This window comes from Artibeus jamaicensis, unplaced genomic scaffold (assembly GCF_021234435.1).
Source record: "Artibeus jamaicensis isolate MK-2021 breed Jamaican fruit bat unplaced genomic scaffold, CSHL_Jam_final contig_464, whole genome shotgun sequence".
Classification (NCBI taxonomy): Eukaryota; Metazoa; Chordata; class Mammalia; order Chiroptera; family Phyllostomidae; genus Artibeus; species Artibeus jamaicensis.
Window position 1 is genome coordinate 17223486 of NW_026521842.1, and position 15834 is coordinate 17239319.

At 42.6% G+C, this 15834-nt stretch overlaps 1 protein-coding gene across 1 annotated transcript; it reads left to right on the plus strand.

Moving 5' to 3' along the window:
• The first annotated feature begins 1068 nt into the window (after nt 1–1068).
• On the plus strand, nt 1069–11693 carry NOB1 (NIN1 (RPN12) binding protein 1 homolog). Its single transcript, XM_037162731.2, has 9 exons — nt 1069–1229; nt 1330–1462; nt 2916–3046; nt 4952–5023; nt 5229–5357; nt 5460–5657; nt 6217–6314; nt 7215–7359; nt 10938–11693. The coding sequence occupies exons 1-9, from the start codon at nt 1167–1169 to the stop codon at nt 11205–11207; spliced, it is 1239 nt and encodes a 412-aa protein (XP_037018626.2). The 5' UTR covers nt 1069–1166; the 3' UTR covers nt 11208–11693.
• The last annotated feature ends 4141 nt before the right edge of the window (nt 11694–15834 follow it).

The window sequence follows — 15834 nt, forward strand, 5'->3', positions numbered from 1 at the left end:
ATAAGAATAGTTGAGATAGATGACTAGGGAAGGAAAAAGGATTTGGGCAATTGCTGAAGGGCAACTGAAGGATTTTTGTTAAGTAGAATGCACAAATTATAATCAAGGGTTAAGATCGACCAAGAAGGGGTATAATAACACAACATCACTGAAGACTGGTGACTGACAATTCAAGTAACATTCCGCTAAAAGTCACCAGCATGATTTTGTATTAGGTCACATCTCGAAAGGATGAATCCCAGATTTGATTAAAAATTCGGCAATCATCTCATACCCCTTCAGATCAATTCAGCAATGACCGAATGTGCCTTGCTTAGGGGAGTGAGGCGGAGATATTAAAGTACCTAAGACACAGACCCCTGGCCTCAAAATATACAAAATGAAGTGGGGATATGTAAGCAGTGGTCATTATAGCGCAGCGATTTTCAACAGGTGTGCTACAAGAATTTTTAAAACATGACATACCTGACTATTTAGTCTGGGGCACTGACCTTTTTTCCCTTATATTGTCAGATTTAAAAAAATGACAATAGCTAACTATAGTTGTCTGTCGTGAACGAATCAAAAATATAAATTTTTTGTAAGATCTGCAAAAAATATATTTTTTTGGTGTGCCACAGAATTTTAGTAGTTTGTACCATGAGATGAAAAAGATTGAAAATCGCTGCAATAGCATAATGGTTAAGATATTGGCTCCAAGTCGGTTTGTTTGGGTGTTAATCTTACAACCACTTACCAGCCGTGATAGTACAGCTAGCTTACTAACTGTATTAGTTGTCCTGAGTAGCTAGCTATCCCTTGACTGTAAAATATTACCTGATAGGCTTGTGATCATTAAACTAGGTTATGTGTATTGATTGACTTTTAACAATGAGAATATATACAGATTTTACATTTAAGATTACATAAAGGCTCCAAAGCCTGGACACTGAGGCATTTGTCCTCAGGTATCCCTAAACTGCTGCCCCGCCCCAGGTTTGACCCCGCCCATAGCCCCGGGGTGGGCTGCTGGCTTAGAGCGCATGCGTCCTGATAGCGTGAGCCCCGAGACGCGGAGTCTGCCGCCGGGAGGCGACGCAGAGTTGCAGCAGTTCTTACACTCTTTCAGAGGCCCGGAGTAGAACGTAGAGGCTGGCGCAAGCGCATTCCAGGACTGTTTGGTTAAGATGGCGCCAGTGGAGCACGTTGTGGCGGACGCTGGGGCTTTCCTGCGGGACGCGGCTCTGCAGGTACAAGGCGATAGGGTGGGAGGAGGAGGGTCTGGGCTGGCAGTCCCTGCAGGAGCTCGAGAGACTGGTGGGTGTAATGACCTGGGCCGGTGTCTCGTAGGACATTGGAAAGAACATCTATACCATCCGGGATGTAGTCAGTGAGATTCGGGACAAGGCCACGCGCAGGCGACTCGCCGTCCTGCCCTACGAGCTGCGTTTCAAGGAGCCCTACCCTGAATACGTGCGGCTGGGTGAGTGCAAAGCTGGGTCCCAGGGTGCAGATGCGACCGGCTCTGGGTGCGAGTTGGAGTCTGGCTCCTTCATCAACAGTTGATTTAGAAACTTCACGTTCAAAGGAGATTGTGATGGAAGAGAAGCTTCCTGAGTCAGGAGTCAGCCTTGCCAGTCACTAGCTCTATACCCCTGGGTATACCACTCAGCCTCTCTAGGCACCGATTGTCTCATCTGTAGAGCAGAAGTAATAATAGGGCCTACCTCAGAAGTTGCTGGGAGGACTGAATGACGACTGTCACTCAGCATAGTGTCTAGCGCTTCGCAAGCATGCGGTAAATTTGTTTGGGTTAAAAATAGAACCCAGAGTCTTACTCTTGCCCATTTCTTTTCAGTAGGTCAGAGTGATAATTTTGTTGCATAATTGTTTTGGATGTGGAGACCAGCTTCGAATCAAAAAACGATTCAAAGGGTGGGAAGAGGGTGGCTTTTGGCTTTACATTAGTCCTGAAATAAAAACTGTACAGTTACCACTTGACTTAGCATTGTTCTCTTGGAAATCAAGGTGATGATGCCCAGGAAAGGTCCTAGTGATTGGAATTGTCTTAGGATTTGGAGGCTGATAATAGAGATGTTGGCTACATTATTTGTGACTTCTGTAGCTTTCTTCACCAACTTACTGTGAAATCTTTGACAAGTCACTTAATCTTTCTGAGGAAGTACTAATAGTATTTAATTAATGGTGAGGGATGAAATGAACAGCTTTTAACAGTGCCCAATGGAATTGCTCTGTTAATATCTGCTTTTTAGGAAATGTGAGCAGTATAGTTACTGTTCCATGGGGCAGTGTAGCACAAGACATCTTTCTGTTAAAGTGTCAGAAAATTTTATTGCACATGTTTATCAGTGATGTCTCAGGAGAATAACAGTAGTAACAGCTGGCATTTACTAGTGGTAAACATGGGGGATGTTTGTTTCATACACAAAAACTTCAATATTTGTTACAAAGCAATCAATAATTTTGTTTTATCATACACTACAACAGGTATTGGTTGGATTAACTTTACATCACATTTTGGAATCTGATCATCTGTTCTGTTAATCTGGATGGTTAAAGTAAAATAATTTCAGAACTGGAAAGGAAGAGACCTATTCTGACCAAAACTTACCATAGATAAAGAACTTATCATCTGCAAATATTATTCTAACTTCGAATGACTTTTCTTTAACTTTGTTCTCATGTTTCTTCATCTGTACTCAATAAGAATATTATGGTAAACCTAATTGTCGTGAATCTCTGTGGTAAAAAGTACAAATTAACCATGATTAGAAAAAGATGAGGCAATAGATGCTAGTGTTAAAAGAGGTTTTTCTTGGCATATTCATCCTAAGTTCTTTTCATACTTTCATTATGGTTATCTAAGGTCATGTGACTTTTGCCTCTAACTGAAGTTGAGAATCTTTTGTTTACAGTGACTGAGTTTTCAAAGAAAACTGGAGACTATCCCAGCCTCTCTGCCACAGACATCCAAGTCCTGGCACTTACCTACCAGTTGGAAGCAGAGTTTGTTGGGGTGTCACACTTAAAACAGGAGCCAGAAAAGGTAAATTGGGAGGATTGCTTGCTTTGTTTTAACTTAGTTATGTATGGGGAGTATCAGATACACAGAAGTAGAGAGATTGTGTAATGGACTCAGGGTCCCCATCATCCTGCTTCCACAGTTATCAACTTGTGATCTTTCTGTTTGCGTCTCTACCAACCCACCAGCCCTTAGACATCATATTTCACTGATAGATACTTCTCAATGTGTCTCTTTTAAAATGTCACCACAAAATCATTATTATACGTATACAATACTACTACTACTAATTCCCTAATATTGCCCTGGATTGAATGTTGGCCTGTGAACCAAAAGGTTGCTGGTTCTATTCCCAGTCAGGGCATATGCCTGGTTTGTGGGCTGAGTCCCCAGTTGGGGGCTCTTAAGAGGCAACTGCACACTGATGTTGCGCTCCCTTTCACCCTCCCTTTCCTTCTCTGTAAAAATAAATAAATAAAATCTTAAAATAATGTTCTACTGTTGTCAAATAACCAGTTAGTATTCACGTTTTCCAATTTTATAAAATTTTTAAAAGTTTATTTGCTTGGGTCAGGATCCAGATAAAGGTCATACATTGCAATTAGCAAAAGTGTGTCAGCCTTTTGATCTATAGGTTCTTGGGAAGATTGGTTAAATTTGAAAAATGAGTAAAAATCAACTATCTTTTTTTTTAGTGGAAATTATTCTTTTCAGAAGCAAGAACACTAAGTGCTAACTTCCCTTTTTTTTAACCCTTGATATCTTCAGAATTCTGGGTTCCTATAAGGCTTTTAGGGACTTGCCCAGCTTAGCTGGGTTGAAGAGAATAATGGATTTGTGCCCAGCCCCAGTGCTGTTTCCAGGCCAGAAGATTTTGGAAGCCAAATAATTAACCTTATTATAATTAATTTCAAAGAGTGTTGACAAAGAATTGCTTAATGTCCTCTGCCCTAAATCACCGAACCATGGTGGACTTACATTTCTATACTCATTCGAACTGCCTACAACTTGTATTCAACTAGGTTTAGAGTCCTTCAATCCACAAGAACTAAAAACGATGCCTCAGATACAGACTTCTGCGTGTCGGTGGAATGTTTTGGGGGGCAGGGGGATGGAATAGTTGTACAAAACTGACTCTGGCTGGTACCATTTATTCCTCATTCTTACAAATTGCCTTTTCTTACAGCCTTTTGGGCAGGATTTAGGTGTTTTTTATCAGAAGCTTTAAAACAGCCTGTCTTTTCAAGCAGCAATTCCACTCTTAGGCACTTACCCTAAGGATGCAACCAAAGATACTTCCAAGCTCTGTAGATGGTGGTGTTCATTATAGCTTTATGTATACAGACAAAAAAAAAAGTCCCAAAGTGGTTATCTGGTAGTGGAATCGGCTCATAATTCTTTACATAACGTCGTTTCAGTCCACAATGAACCACATGCCCAATGGCGCATGCTGTATAGCCTGGGTGTGCAGTAGGCTAGACTGCCCCAGGTTGCGTAAGTGCGCAGCAGCGAGGAATTGCCTGATGACCCAGCTCCCAGAATATACCCCTGTCTTTCGGTGGCACGTGACTGTATATATTTTCTAGTTTTTTTTAAAACATTGAGTATCTTTTACTTAAGTAACCAAGGGAAAATACTTTCTCTCCCTGCCCCCAAATTATAAGAGAAAGTTTATTTAGAAAGTTACGGGGATAGTAGAAGTGAGCTAGCTGGTCTGCATAGGCCCAGGAAATAAGTTACAGAGGCAGAAGAAGGGCCCTTGGAGCTTAGGAAAGAGAAAGGCAAAGGTAAGGTGCCTGAGGGAAGTGGAGGTGGAAGGGAGAGGCATGGGCCTGCTCTTAAGAGGGAGCACCTGTTTTGTTTCAGTTTCCCATGTTGAATTTTCAAAGTGTATTTCTTTACTTAGAGCTGTCACTTTTCTTTTTACAGGTTAAAGTGAGCTCATCAATTCAGCACCCCGAAACTCCTTTAAACATTTCTGGTTTCCATCTGCCCTCAAAGGTAATTAATTCCTTAGATAAATTGTTTTGTGGTGCCTTTTCTGTTACAGGTCAGGCCCCCACAAATTGTTTACAGTGAACCAGACTTACGTGGACTAGTATCTTGGTTTGTCCAGCTCTGTCTAATCTGATTTGTATATCCTGTATCACTTCATCTGTAACCCTTTAGTGTTCAGGTATTAAAATTATTATTCTTTTAACTTCAGCCTAAACCCCCACGAGAAACAATAAAACACGGACACCCAGATGGTGAGCCTGAGGACCTCGAATTCAGTTCCTTCATGTTCTGGAGAAACCCTTTGCCTAATATTGATCGTGACCTGCAGGAGCTGCTGGTAAGGCCCTACTTTACTGTCTCCTGCTGATGACCACACACTAGCTCCCCCTGCTGTTCCCTGTGGGCTGAAAGTTGGTGAATTCTGTTATGCATGTTTCAGATTGAGGAAGGTGAGGATGTGTCAAGTGAGGACGAGAAGGAAGACAATGGATTTGAAGAAAGGAAAGATGAAGATAGTGATGACGATGAGGGGTGGATAACGCCCAGCAACATCAAGCAGATCCAGCGGGATTTTGAGCAGTGCACCGTCCCGAAGGACGTGCGGGTCGGCTGTGTGACTACGGACTTTGCCATGCAGGTGGGCGGAATGGGCATCAGTTAGACCTGGGCTTGGTGTCATACCTGTCACAGACAGTGGCCCCTCAGAGGTTTGGGGTGTGTGCAGAGCTATTATGTATTGCCTGAGGTCTTTGATAATTTTTCGTCTGCTTGGAGGCTAGAGAATCATAGTGATAAAATGTGTATAGCATATTAAGTTTCCAGTGTTTACTATTCTAATCTGTTGATGCTTTTCTTTCAGTGTATAAATATTCTTTTCTCAATTAAGTTATTAAAGAAAATAGAGAGGGTATCCAGCCCAGAAATGAGTGCTCTGACAAAATAAGTGTCTATTAAGAGAGATTGGTAATGAGGGGCCACAGTGAAGTGATGAGCACAGACTCCAGCACCGAGATAAACCTGTGTCCTTGTCCTACTTTGCATGTCTTGAGAGTTATCCTAAGCTTACCTTCCCTTAGCAGAAGCCCTTCTCGAGCCCAACCAGGGTTTGTGAAGTTCTTTAACTGTAATTATACAGAGGTTAAAAGAAAACTGAATTGTGCTCTGAGTTCAGTTCTGTATTAACTTGTTGGTGGCAGAATGTTCTGCTCCAGATGGGGCTCCATGTGCTGGCAGTGAACGGCATGCTGATCCGGGAGGCCCGGAGCTACATCTTGCGCTGCCACGGCTGTTTCAGGTAAGTTGCTGATAATCGGAGCCAGTGCCTTCTACTCAACACTCCTCTGTCTTCCTGTCCCTTTCCCACACTTCCTGAAGGAGAGCCTTGCCCTGTGTACTTCATTCATGTATACCCCTCATCCGACCTAAGAAATCAAAGGAGGCCCTTTTGGTCCTTCTCTTTGTGGCACAGGATTCAGGGTGCGGGTTCTGGAGAAAAGAGCCCCCTCTTTTGATAAGTACTGAAATGTGTACGGGTGGAATGATGCCCACAGGTGGGAGGTCCACCATGGAGCGTTAGTGGGTGAGAAAAAGGCAAGGCGTTGGTGTCTGCTCTCACTGCCCAGACACATTCAACTATAGCAGCTTTTGTACTTCTTACATAATAGATTCTTGGCACCTCCGGAACTACCTCTTGGCGTGATGCCTAGGCTCACGTTTGGGGACACAGCATTTGGAGTTATAATAATGTGCCCCTTGAGAAAGTACGGTGATGTTAAGAGCATTTATTCTGGAGCCAGATTCTGTGGGTTTGTAACTGCCCTTACAAGCTGTATCACCTTCAGTAAGCTACCTTACCTTGCCTCAGTTTCCCCATCTGTACATTAAACATAGTGGCAACCCCATAGGATTGTTTTCATGTGAAATTTGCAGACTAATGCCAGACAGAATTCAGTAGGGGTTCATTATTAATGCAACAGTGTGCTCAATTTTCATAGTAGCATACTTGCTCGTCATGTCTTTGCCTTTGCCTTCTGAGAAATGCAGCGGCAGTTTGCTTATATCGTCAGCATGAGGCTGGGTGACCTTGGTCTCTGATGTGTTCAGTGCAGGGTAGGCTTTCCCCATCTGCTGTCCTTTCCTCCTGGAGTTCACTGTCTGTGGCTCCAGTACAGAGCGTCTCCTTTTATGTCTCCAGGACAACATCTGACATGAACCGAGTGTTCTGTTCCCATTGTGGAAACAAGACCCTGAAGAAAGTGTCTGTGACTGTGAGCGACAGTGGAACTCTGCATATGCACTTTTCCCGCAACCCTAAGGTGCTGAATCCACGGGGACTCCGGGTGAGTGACTGGTCTCTTGCCCTCTGACAGCACGGGCTGAGCCTGGGAAAGTGACACCTCTTAGCACCAGCATTGAAAAGAATGGAGGTCAGAAAACATTCTTGTGGTTTCTACAATATCGTCCCTGACAGCCTGTAATCTGGGTGTGGAGATGGCCGAAGTACACAGGGAGCTTAGAGGAATCTGCGGTGTAATGAGAAATACCCAGTAATTCCAGGCAGTAAATGATGAGGGCCAAATGCACATGGGGCCACAGAGAGGGAGGTCACATACAGACTGGTGGTGGGGTTGTGCAGGTGTTTGAGGATGGGCAGATTTCCAGAAGCTTCATGGACTGGACAGATAGACGGGTTTAAGTGCTCAGCACCAAAGAAAGGCCCAGGCAGCAGCCCCGTGTTTGTTTTGAGGAATCTAGAGAGAAAGGTGGAGACAGAATGACTGAGAGTGTGACCAGCTGAGGCACTGACTTCTCCAGGTGTGGCAACTGCCACTAATGTGTAAAAATTCTTTTTTTTTTTTTTTTTAAGATTTTGTTTATCTTTAGAGGGGAAGGGAAGGAGAGAGGGAGAGAAACATCAATATATGGTTGCCTTTGTGCATCCCCTGCTGGGAACTGGCCTGCAGGGAACCGGCCTGCAACCCAGGCATGTGCCCTGACTGGGAATTGAATCGCGATTGTCTGGTTCGCAGGCCCGGGCTCAATCCACTGAGCTACACCAGCCATGGCTTTAATGTGTAAAAACTCTTAAAATTTTTCTATCTTGAAATAACTTTAGATTGGTAAAAAAAATTGGAAAGATAATACAAATAATTCCCATCTACCTGTCACTTAGACTTCCCTGTTTATCTTCTACCACATTTGCTTTATCATGTTATGCAGTAGTCCCCCTTATTTGCTGTTTTGCGTACTGCAGATTCAGTTACCCATAGTCCACTGCAGTCTAGAAATATTAAATGGAAATTCCATAAGTAAACAGTCCATAAGTTGCACGCCATTAATGGAATCAATGATGAAACATGATGAAATCTCACGCTACATACACTCTCTCCCATTAGTCACTTAACCAGCTTGGTCATCTGATCAGCTGTCACAGCATCGCAGTGCTTGTGTTCGAGTCACCCTAGCAGCAGCCTCATACCACCCAGCGTGCCCACGCCCTGCCCCTCGCCACATCACTCCGCACGTGGGCATTGTGCCGCCTCATAGTGTCACAGGAGGACAGTAAGCACAGTGCAGTAAGATATTCTGGGAAAGAAATACAGTCACATAACTTTTATTACAGTATATTGTTACAATAGTTCTATATTATTATTGTTAATCTCTTTTAAATTAAACTTTATTGTAGATATGTACGTATAGGAAAAACAGCATAAATAGGGTTTGGTATTATCTGCCATTTCAGGCATCTACAAGGGGTCTCGGAACGTCTTTCCTGTGGACAAGGGGGAGCTGCTTGTGTGTGTGTGTGTGTGCGCGCGCGCATGTCCTCAGCCCCCCTGAGAGTAAATTGTACATGATGATCCTTTTCCCCTAGCTGAATGAGTGCTTTCTGAGACAAGGATATTGTCTTACATAACCATAGTATAATAATCAAAATCAAGAATTAGAACATTGCTGCAATCTAATCTGTGGACTGTATTTAAACTTGACCATAAATTTCCCCTGTAGCAAAAGAGGGTTTTTTTGTTTTTGTTTGTTGTTTGGTCCGGGACCCAATCTAGGATCACGCATTGCATTTCCTTGTCACGTCTCTTTAGTCACTTTTCAATTGAAGTGGACTTTTAAGTCTTTGGTCTGTCATGACCTTGACATTTTTGAAGAGTACAAGCAAGTTACTTTGTGAAACGTCCCTTACTTTGGATTTGTCTAGTATTTTTCCTCATGGTTAGACTCAGGCTGTGCAGTTTTTGGCAGAAACACTAGAAGTGAAATATCCTCAATGCATCGTATCAGGAGGTAGGTGATAATCAGCTGTCCAGTTTTCTTGGTGATAAAAACCAAGAAGTTGCCCTAGCTGATGTGGCTCAGTGGATCAAGCACCAGCCCATGGACCTAAAGGTTACTGGTTCGATTCCCGGTCAGGGCACATGCCTGGGGTGCCGGCCAGGTCCCCAGTTGTGGGTGTTTGAGAGGCAACAGACCAGTGTAAGTCTTGCACGATGTTTCTTTCCCTTTCCCTCTTTCTATAAATAAATAAAATAAAATCTTTAAAAATAAAACCATTCAGTGGACTTGGAAAAAAGTTATTGCTGTGATACTACTGTCTAATCAATGGACCTTATTCAAACTTTGCTACAGATTTCCTATGAAGTTATTATTTGTGATAGGTAACTTATGAAAAGATACTGTAATACTATGTAAATACTGTTTTTCATCAAACTTTAACTCATGGATAAATTTACTTGAATCAGTTTTCACAGTAATGGTTGCCCAGTGGTTGTCTAATTCCATTATTCTTTCTGTATTACTTGGCATTCTGCTGTAAAGAGGAATTTTCCCTGTTAATGTGTTTGTTTATAGAGTGTGGTCTAGTGGATTTTTGTTCAGTCTGTAGGCTGTGATCCATTATTGTCATTAGTTATTTAGATGCTCAAGCTGTTCATGGAGGCCTGTCAAGTGGCTTCTGTGCCATTTTGTTGTGTCCCAGTTATTTAAACACTTTATTTCTGGCACAAGAAGATGTTCCAACTCTTGTTTTACTGCCTCTGCCCCGGAGTCAGGCATTTCTCTGAGCAGCTCTGGGTCATCTGTATGGAGAATGGGTTTTAGAAGCAAAGATCTGGGCACTGGGTGTGCTCATTGTCCTAGGGTGTCATTGATTCTCAGCCCATAGTGGAGAGAGATGGTAAATGTGTACGTGTGTATGTAAATACACACATGTATTAAACACTGAATTTATAACTTCAACTCAACACCATAGAGTTCATTCTAGGCCCCTCATATTCATGACACCCGTATTAACACCATTTTTCCCTGTTTGTTTTACACTAGAATATATGTCATTGCTTCAGAATTGCTAATATATATATATGTGTGTGTGTGTGTGTGTATATATATACACACACACACACACACTGTTGTGAAAATGGTACTTCCTTACTGGAGGTTTTTTTTAAGATTTTTTTAATAGAGTGGAAAGGAGGGAGAAAGAGGGAGAGAAACATCAATGTATGGTTGCCTCTCACGCCCCCACTGGAGAACCTGGCCCACAACTCAAGCATGTGCTCTGACTGGGAACTGAACCAGCGACCCTTTTGTTCACAGCCTGCACTCAATCCACTAAGCTTTGCCAGCCAGGGCTCCTTACTGGAGTTTTTATTTATATTATTTTTTCCTCTCTTTAGCTGAGGGTATGCAGTCATAATGCTCTGTTGGGTTTTTCATCTGTGAGTGGAGGTGAGGATCAAGTGGGAAGATGCATGTCCTGTGCCTAGTGTGTAGTAGGTGGTTAATGAGAGATCCCATTGATGTCATCGCCCACACCCAGAGCTATCTGATAAGCTTAATGTTAACAGGATCTGGCTTGTATCACTTGGATCACCATCCTTCTAATCTCCTGTCTTTGTCTTGCTTGCAGTATTCACTTCCCAACCCCAAAGGGGGCAAATATGCTGTCAACCCTCATCTGACTGAGGACCAGCGCTTCCCTCAGCTGCGACTCTCCCGCAAGGCCCGGCAGAAAACCGATGTGTTTGCCCCTGACTACGTAGCTGGGCTGTCTCCCTTTGCAGAAAACGACATCTCCAGCCGGTCGGCCATCCTGCAGGTCCGAGACAACACTTTGGGAGCCGGAAGGAGACGGTTAAATCCCAATGCTTCCAGAAAGAAGTTTGTGAAGAAAAGGTGAAGTGCTAGGTCTGCAGGCAAAGTGGACAGCTGCTGCAGCTGCCGAGGAGTTCTGGTGTTGCGCTCCCCCCACTGTGCCCGTTCCAGAACCATCTGGATGGAAAGAACAGGCCCAGCTTCTGCATGCTGCTTCATGACTCCTGTGGAGGGTAGGGTGGGGTCTGTGGTGGGACTTGGCTCTGCCTCCACCTGTGAGCACCCCGAGAGCCAGGGTTCCTGCCACGTTGAGGGGAATTTGAGGAAAACAACAAACAGTGCACTGGAGTAAATCTTCAACATTGAATGAGGGGAACTTCCAAGTGATAATATTTTTCTAATAAATGTGGTTGCAAGTTTCTGTGCCCTTTCATTAAATAGGCCAGAACTTTTCTTCTTTGGTAATCTGAAGGCTAACACTGAAAGTATACATGAAGAAGATCAAGCATTTAGATTGCTCTTTTTTACAAGGAAATAATACTATTTGTTATAATAAAACTAAGCACTGGCATATTTTCTCTCTTTCTTTCTCTTTACTTTGAAAGCATCTCGGTTATTCAGGAAAGTTCAGCATTGTGAACTCCCGTAGGGCCTTTCACCAAGATTCACTCATTGTCAACATTTCTTCTCACTTGCTTTTTATCTTTGTGTGCACCCAGGTACACAAAGTATCTCCTAGGAAAAGGATGTTCAAAATGTAACCACAGGACAATGACCAAATTCTGGAATTTTGATTTATTATTGTTGCATAGCATATAACAACTCACATTTTACTAAATTATCCCAATATTGTTCCCTGTAGCATTCCCCCCCCCCGCCCCAATTCTAAAGTGTCTCAGCCTTTTGTCAATTTGTGAAATTGACATTTTTAAAGAGTACAAGCCAGGTTTTTAAAATGTCTCAGGTGTGACAGATTGTTTCCTCAATTACACTGAGGTTGTCACAGTGGGCAGGGATGCTGTGTGGGTGGTAATTAGGTCCTCAGTGCAGCGCAGTATGTGATGCCAACTTTGATCACTTGGTAAGTGAACCTGCCAAGTCCTTGTATCTCTTAGTTCTTTGTACAGATAGTGTGCACACCAAGTGCTAGCTTCAGTTCCTTCAATTAGGGTGTTTTTTCCTGTATGGTAATCTTATATAATTTTATTTTGGTTCAAATTCAATTTAAATATTTTTCTTGTCCTATTTTTTAAATATGAAAACTTCCAAAAGTCAAAGCTGTAACTATAAAGTCATAACGATGTATGCTGAGAGCTAGATACCATTCTCTCCCCTCCCATTTCTCCTTAACATCTATAAATCTCTCATTTGTTTCTGATTAACCCTTTTGTTTTGCAAAAATAACGTGGGTGTGTTACATTCCTTTTTTCTCCCAGTAAAGCAGCAAACTATTTTTCCCCACTGGATGGCACTCCATGACAGCTCAGAGATCTACCTTACTCTTACCAGCTGCCTAGTATTCACTTGTAAAAAGCTACCAATTTAAGTACTTAGACATAACACGGGTTCTGTGTTAAATACTTCATCTGCATTAGCCCATTTAATTCACGGAACATGGTTATGAGCTGCTGGGACTATTACCTCCAGCTATCTTGAGCTACAAGAGGTTAAGTGACTGGTCCAAAGTCACACAACACAGCTTGGGATCCAGGCCAAGTTTTCAACTTGGTCCATCTGTGCTTTTATGCAGGAAACATACCTGTTGAGATAATAGAAAATGGGCGCAATACCATGTGTCTCCCTCACCCACCATCTTTGTGAAATCCATACATGGGTGCCACCTAATGGGGTGACAACTAGAGGCCACCCTGGGTGCTGGAGGAGATGTGAATGGTGGCCAGAGTCTGGTGAGAGTTCTGCCCCTGCCATCTCTCCTCGTCATACTGTTAATTAAACAGAAAAGGACGTAACACCTACGCACCCAAGACAGCCCTGCCAAGTCACAACATTTCACCGTTCACATCAAATTAAGAAAGAAAACACTTCAGATTTAAAAAAATGTTTGCCCTGGCTGGTGTAACTCAGTGGATTGAGTGCTGGCCTGCAAACCTAAAGGTCCCTGGTTCAATTCCCAGTCAGCACATGCCTGGGTTGCAGGCCAGGTCCCCAGCTGGGAGCATGAGAGAGACAACCAGTTGATGTATCTCTTGTACATAGGTGTTCCCCCCTCTCTCCCTTTCCATCTCTCTAAAAATAAAATCTTTAAAAATAAAATTGGGTTAAAAATGTTTAAAGCTTTGTAAAGAAAAAAGTGTTTCAACTACCCAACTCCACCACTGCAGCACAAGTGTAAGTCAGACACGTGAATGAAAAGTCCGAGGTGACAGCTATGCAGTGCTCCAGCAGCTGTAGTTTGCCAGTCCCTGCACTTGTGTGATCTGGCTACCTCTCCTGCTCAAGCCCCGTCCCTCTCCCCCTTCTCCCCCCTTCTCCCACTTTCTTCCTATCATCATTGGACATATTATTTGTTGCCTCTCCAGTTATTATGGTGGCATAAATATTACCCCAAAACTTAGTGGTTGAAACCACCACTTACTTTGCATACAGATTCTATGGGTCAAGGTCAACTTGAATGGCAGACTTGAAAAGGCAAAGGTGGGGGTGGGGTGGGGAGAGGGCTATATTTGTTTGAAGAACCATTCACCCAAACGTTTGGTGGTTGAGAAATGGCTGTAGACGGCTTTAGCAAGCAGCTGTCAGCCACAACACACAAGTATAGTCTCTTCCTAGAAGTTGGGCTTCACAGCATGGTTATTGGGTTCCAAGGTCAAGTATCCTGAGAGAAATCCACAGGGTGTTCAACCCACAGCCCACAGGGGCAGCATGCAGCTCAGAATGGCTATGAACACAGCCAGCACAAAATCGTAAATTTACTTAAAACCTTTTTTTTGCTCATCAGTTTTTGTTAGCGTTTGTGTGTTTAATGTGTGTCCCAGAGACACGAAAAGCTTGGACACCCCTGGCAGAGTCCTATCATTTCCTATGACCTAGTGTTGGAGGTCATGCAGCATCATTTCTGCTGCTGTCCACGGGTGAGGCAGTCACCAAGTCCTACCCACACTATTTGATTGTACATTGCACATTTTTTAAAGATTTTACTTATTTTTAGAGAGGGAAAAGGGAGGAAGAAGGTAAGGGAGAGAAATATCTATGTGAGGTTGCTTCTCATGCACCCCCAACTGGGGACCTGGCCTGCAACCCAGGCATGTACCCTGACTGGGAATTGAACTATGGACTCTATCTAGTCCACAGCCCCTGCTCAATCCACTGAGCTACACCGGCCAGAGCTGATCACACATTTTGCTGGGAGTGATATCAAGGTTTTAGAAAAGCAGGCAGAGATTGAAAACACCGCTGTGGCAATTTTTGGAAAAGAAAATCTGCTCCTTGGTCCATCTCCCACTATTAGGAGTTCAGTTTCTTGTGGAAAGGGCTTTATTTTATTTATTGATCTATCTTCATCACATAGAACAGTGCCTGAAATGTGGTAGGTGCTCAGTAAATATTTGTAAGGGTGTAATAGAAAAATGCTAATAATCTGCCTGTTACACACACACACAATCCTAAATTATGTAGACAGGAATGATTGGTGGAAGGACACAGAAATAAATGGACTTTCATATTTTGTAGCCATATTTTAAAGTAAGGATAACATTGCCACTAAAAAAAATTTAATTCTAACACAATTATTTTAATTAAATGTGACAAATGACATGGATATTACTTGTCTGAAGTAAAATCTTTTGTCTAGGGTTTAGTAGTAGAAAGGGAGAAATTCTGATCAGATACACTTAATTTTTGAGAATACAAACATAAGAAACACTTGTTTATATAATAAATTGTACTTGAAAGCTTTGATTGCCAGTTCAGGATATTCAGAACTCATATTCAATCCATATCCTACTGGCAAATATTTCTTGAGTGTTACTTTTAATGAGGTGATAATTCTGCACTGCCATCTTCCTTAATATACCATACAGATAATAGTACAACATTATTGGCATTTCCCTGACACCCCGCATGAAAGCTGTATCACTGTAATTCACAGCCAAGCAGCACATGCAAAACTCAGACATCTAGAATAGCCCTCAATTATTAGCTGCTTTTTACCCCAGTCCACACAGACAGGAAGATATCTAGAGTAGAAATGCCAAATATGTCTAGATCACTATGTTTGTGTGCTTATGTGTTTGGAGGTAAATTCTCATAAATGATGAGACTGCAATTCTGTGACCCACAATCACGAGGAAGGGTGCTGTGTATTTACTAACAGCTGCTTAGGTCTCTTCAAACATTGAGAACTGGGTATTTATTTTTATCTTTCTACACCCTTCATGAAGCTTGGTGCCTGTGTCTTGAATGATGTTTAAGTTGCTTGTGGAATTGAATGCATAACTCAGACCAGTTTGGAGCAAATAGTCAAGAGGCAGAAAGTGCTTTTTCCTTTTCTTTTAGTTTGCTTTTGGCAATGAAAAATGAGCTCCCCCTCCTGAAAGTGTTCATGCAGAAGTTAAGGAGTTACTAGCGGGCCCGGTTGGATCAAGCATGGAAACTGGGGCTCTTCTGTTCCTTCAATTTAATGGGATCTGACACCCAAACCCAATTTGCTATATCAGATAAAATCTCTTCATAACAAATGCATGCGATTTCAA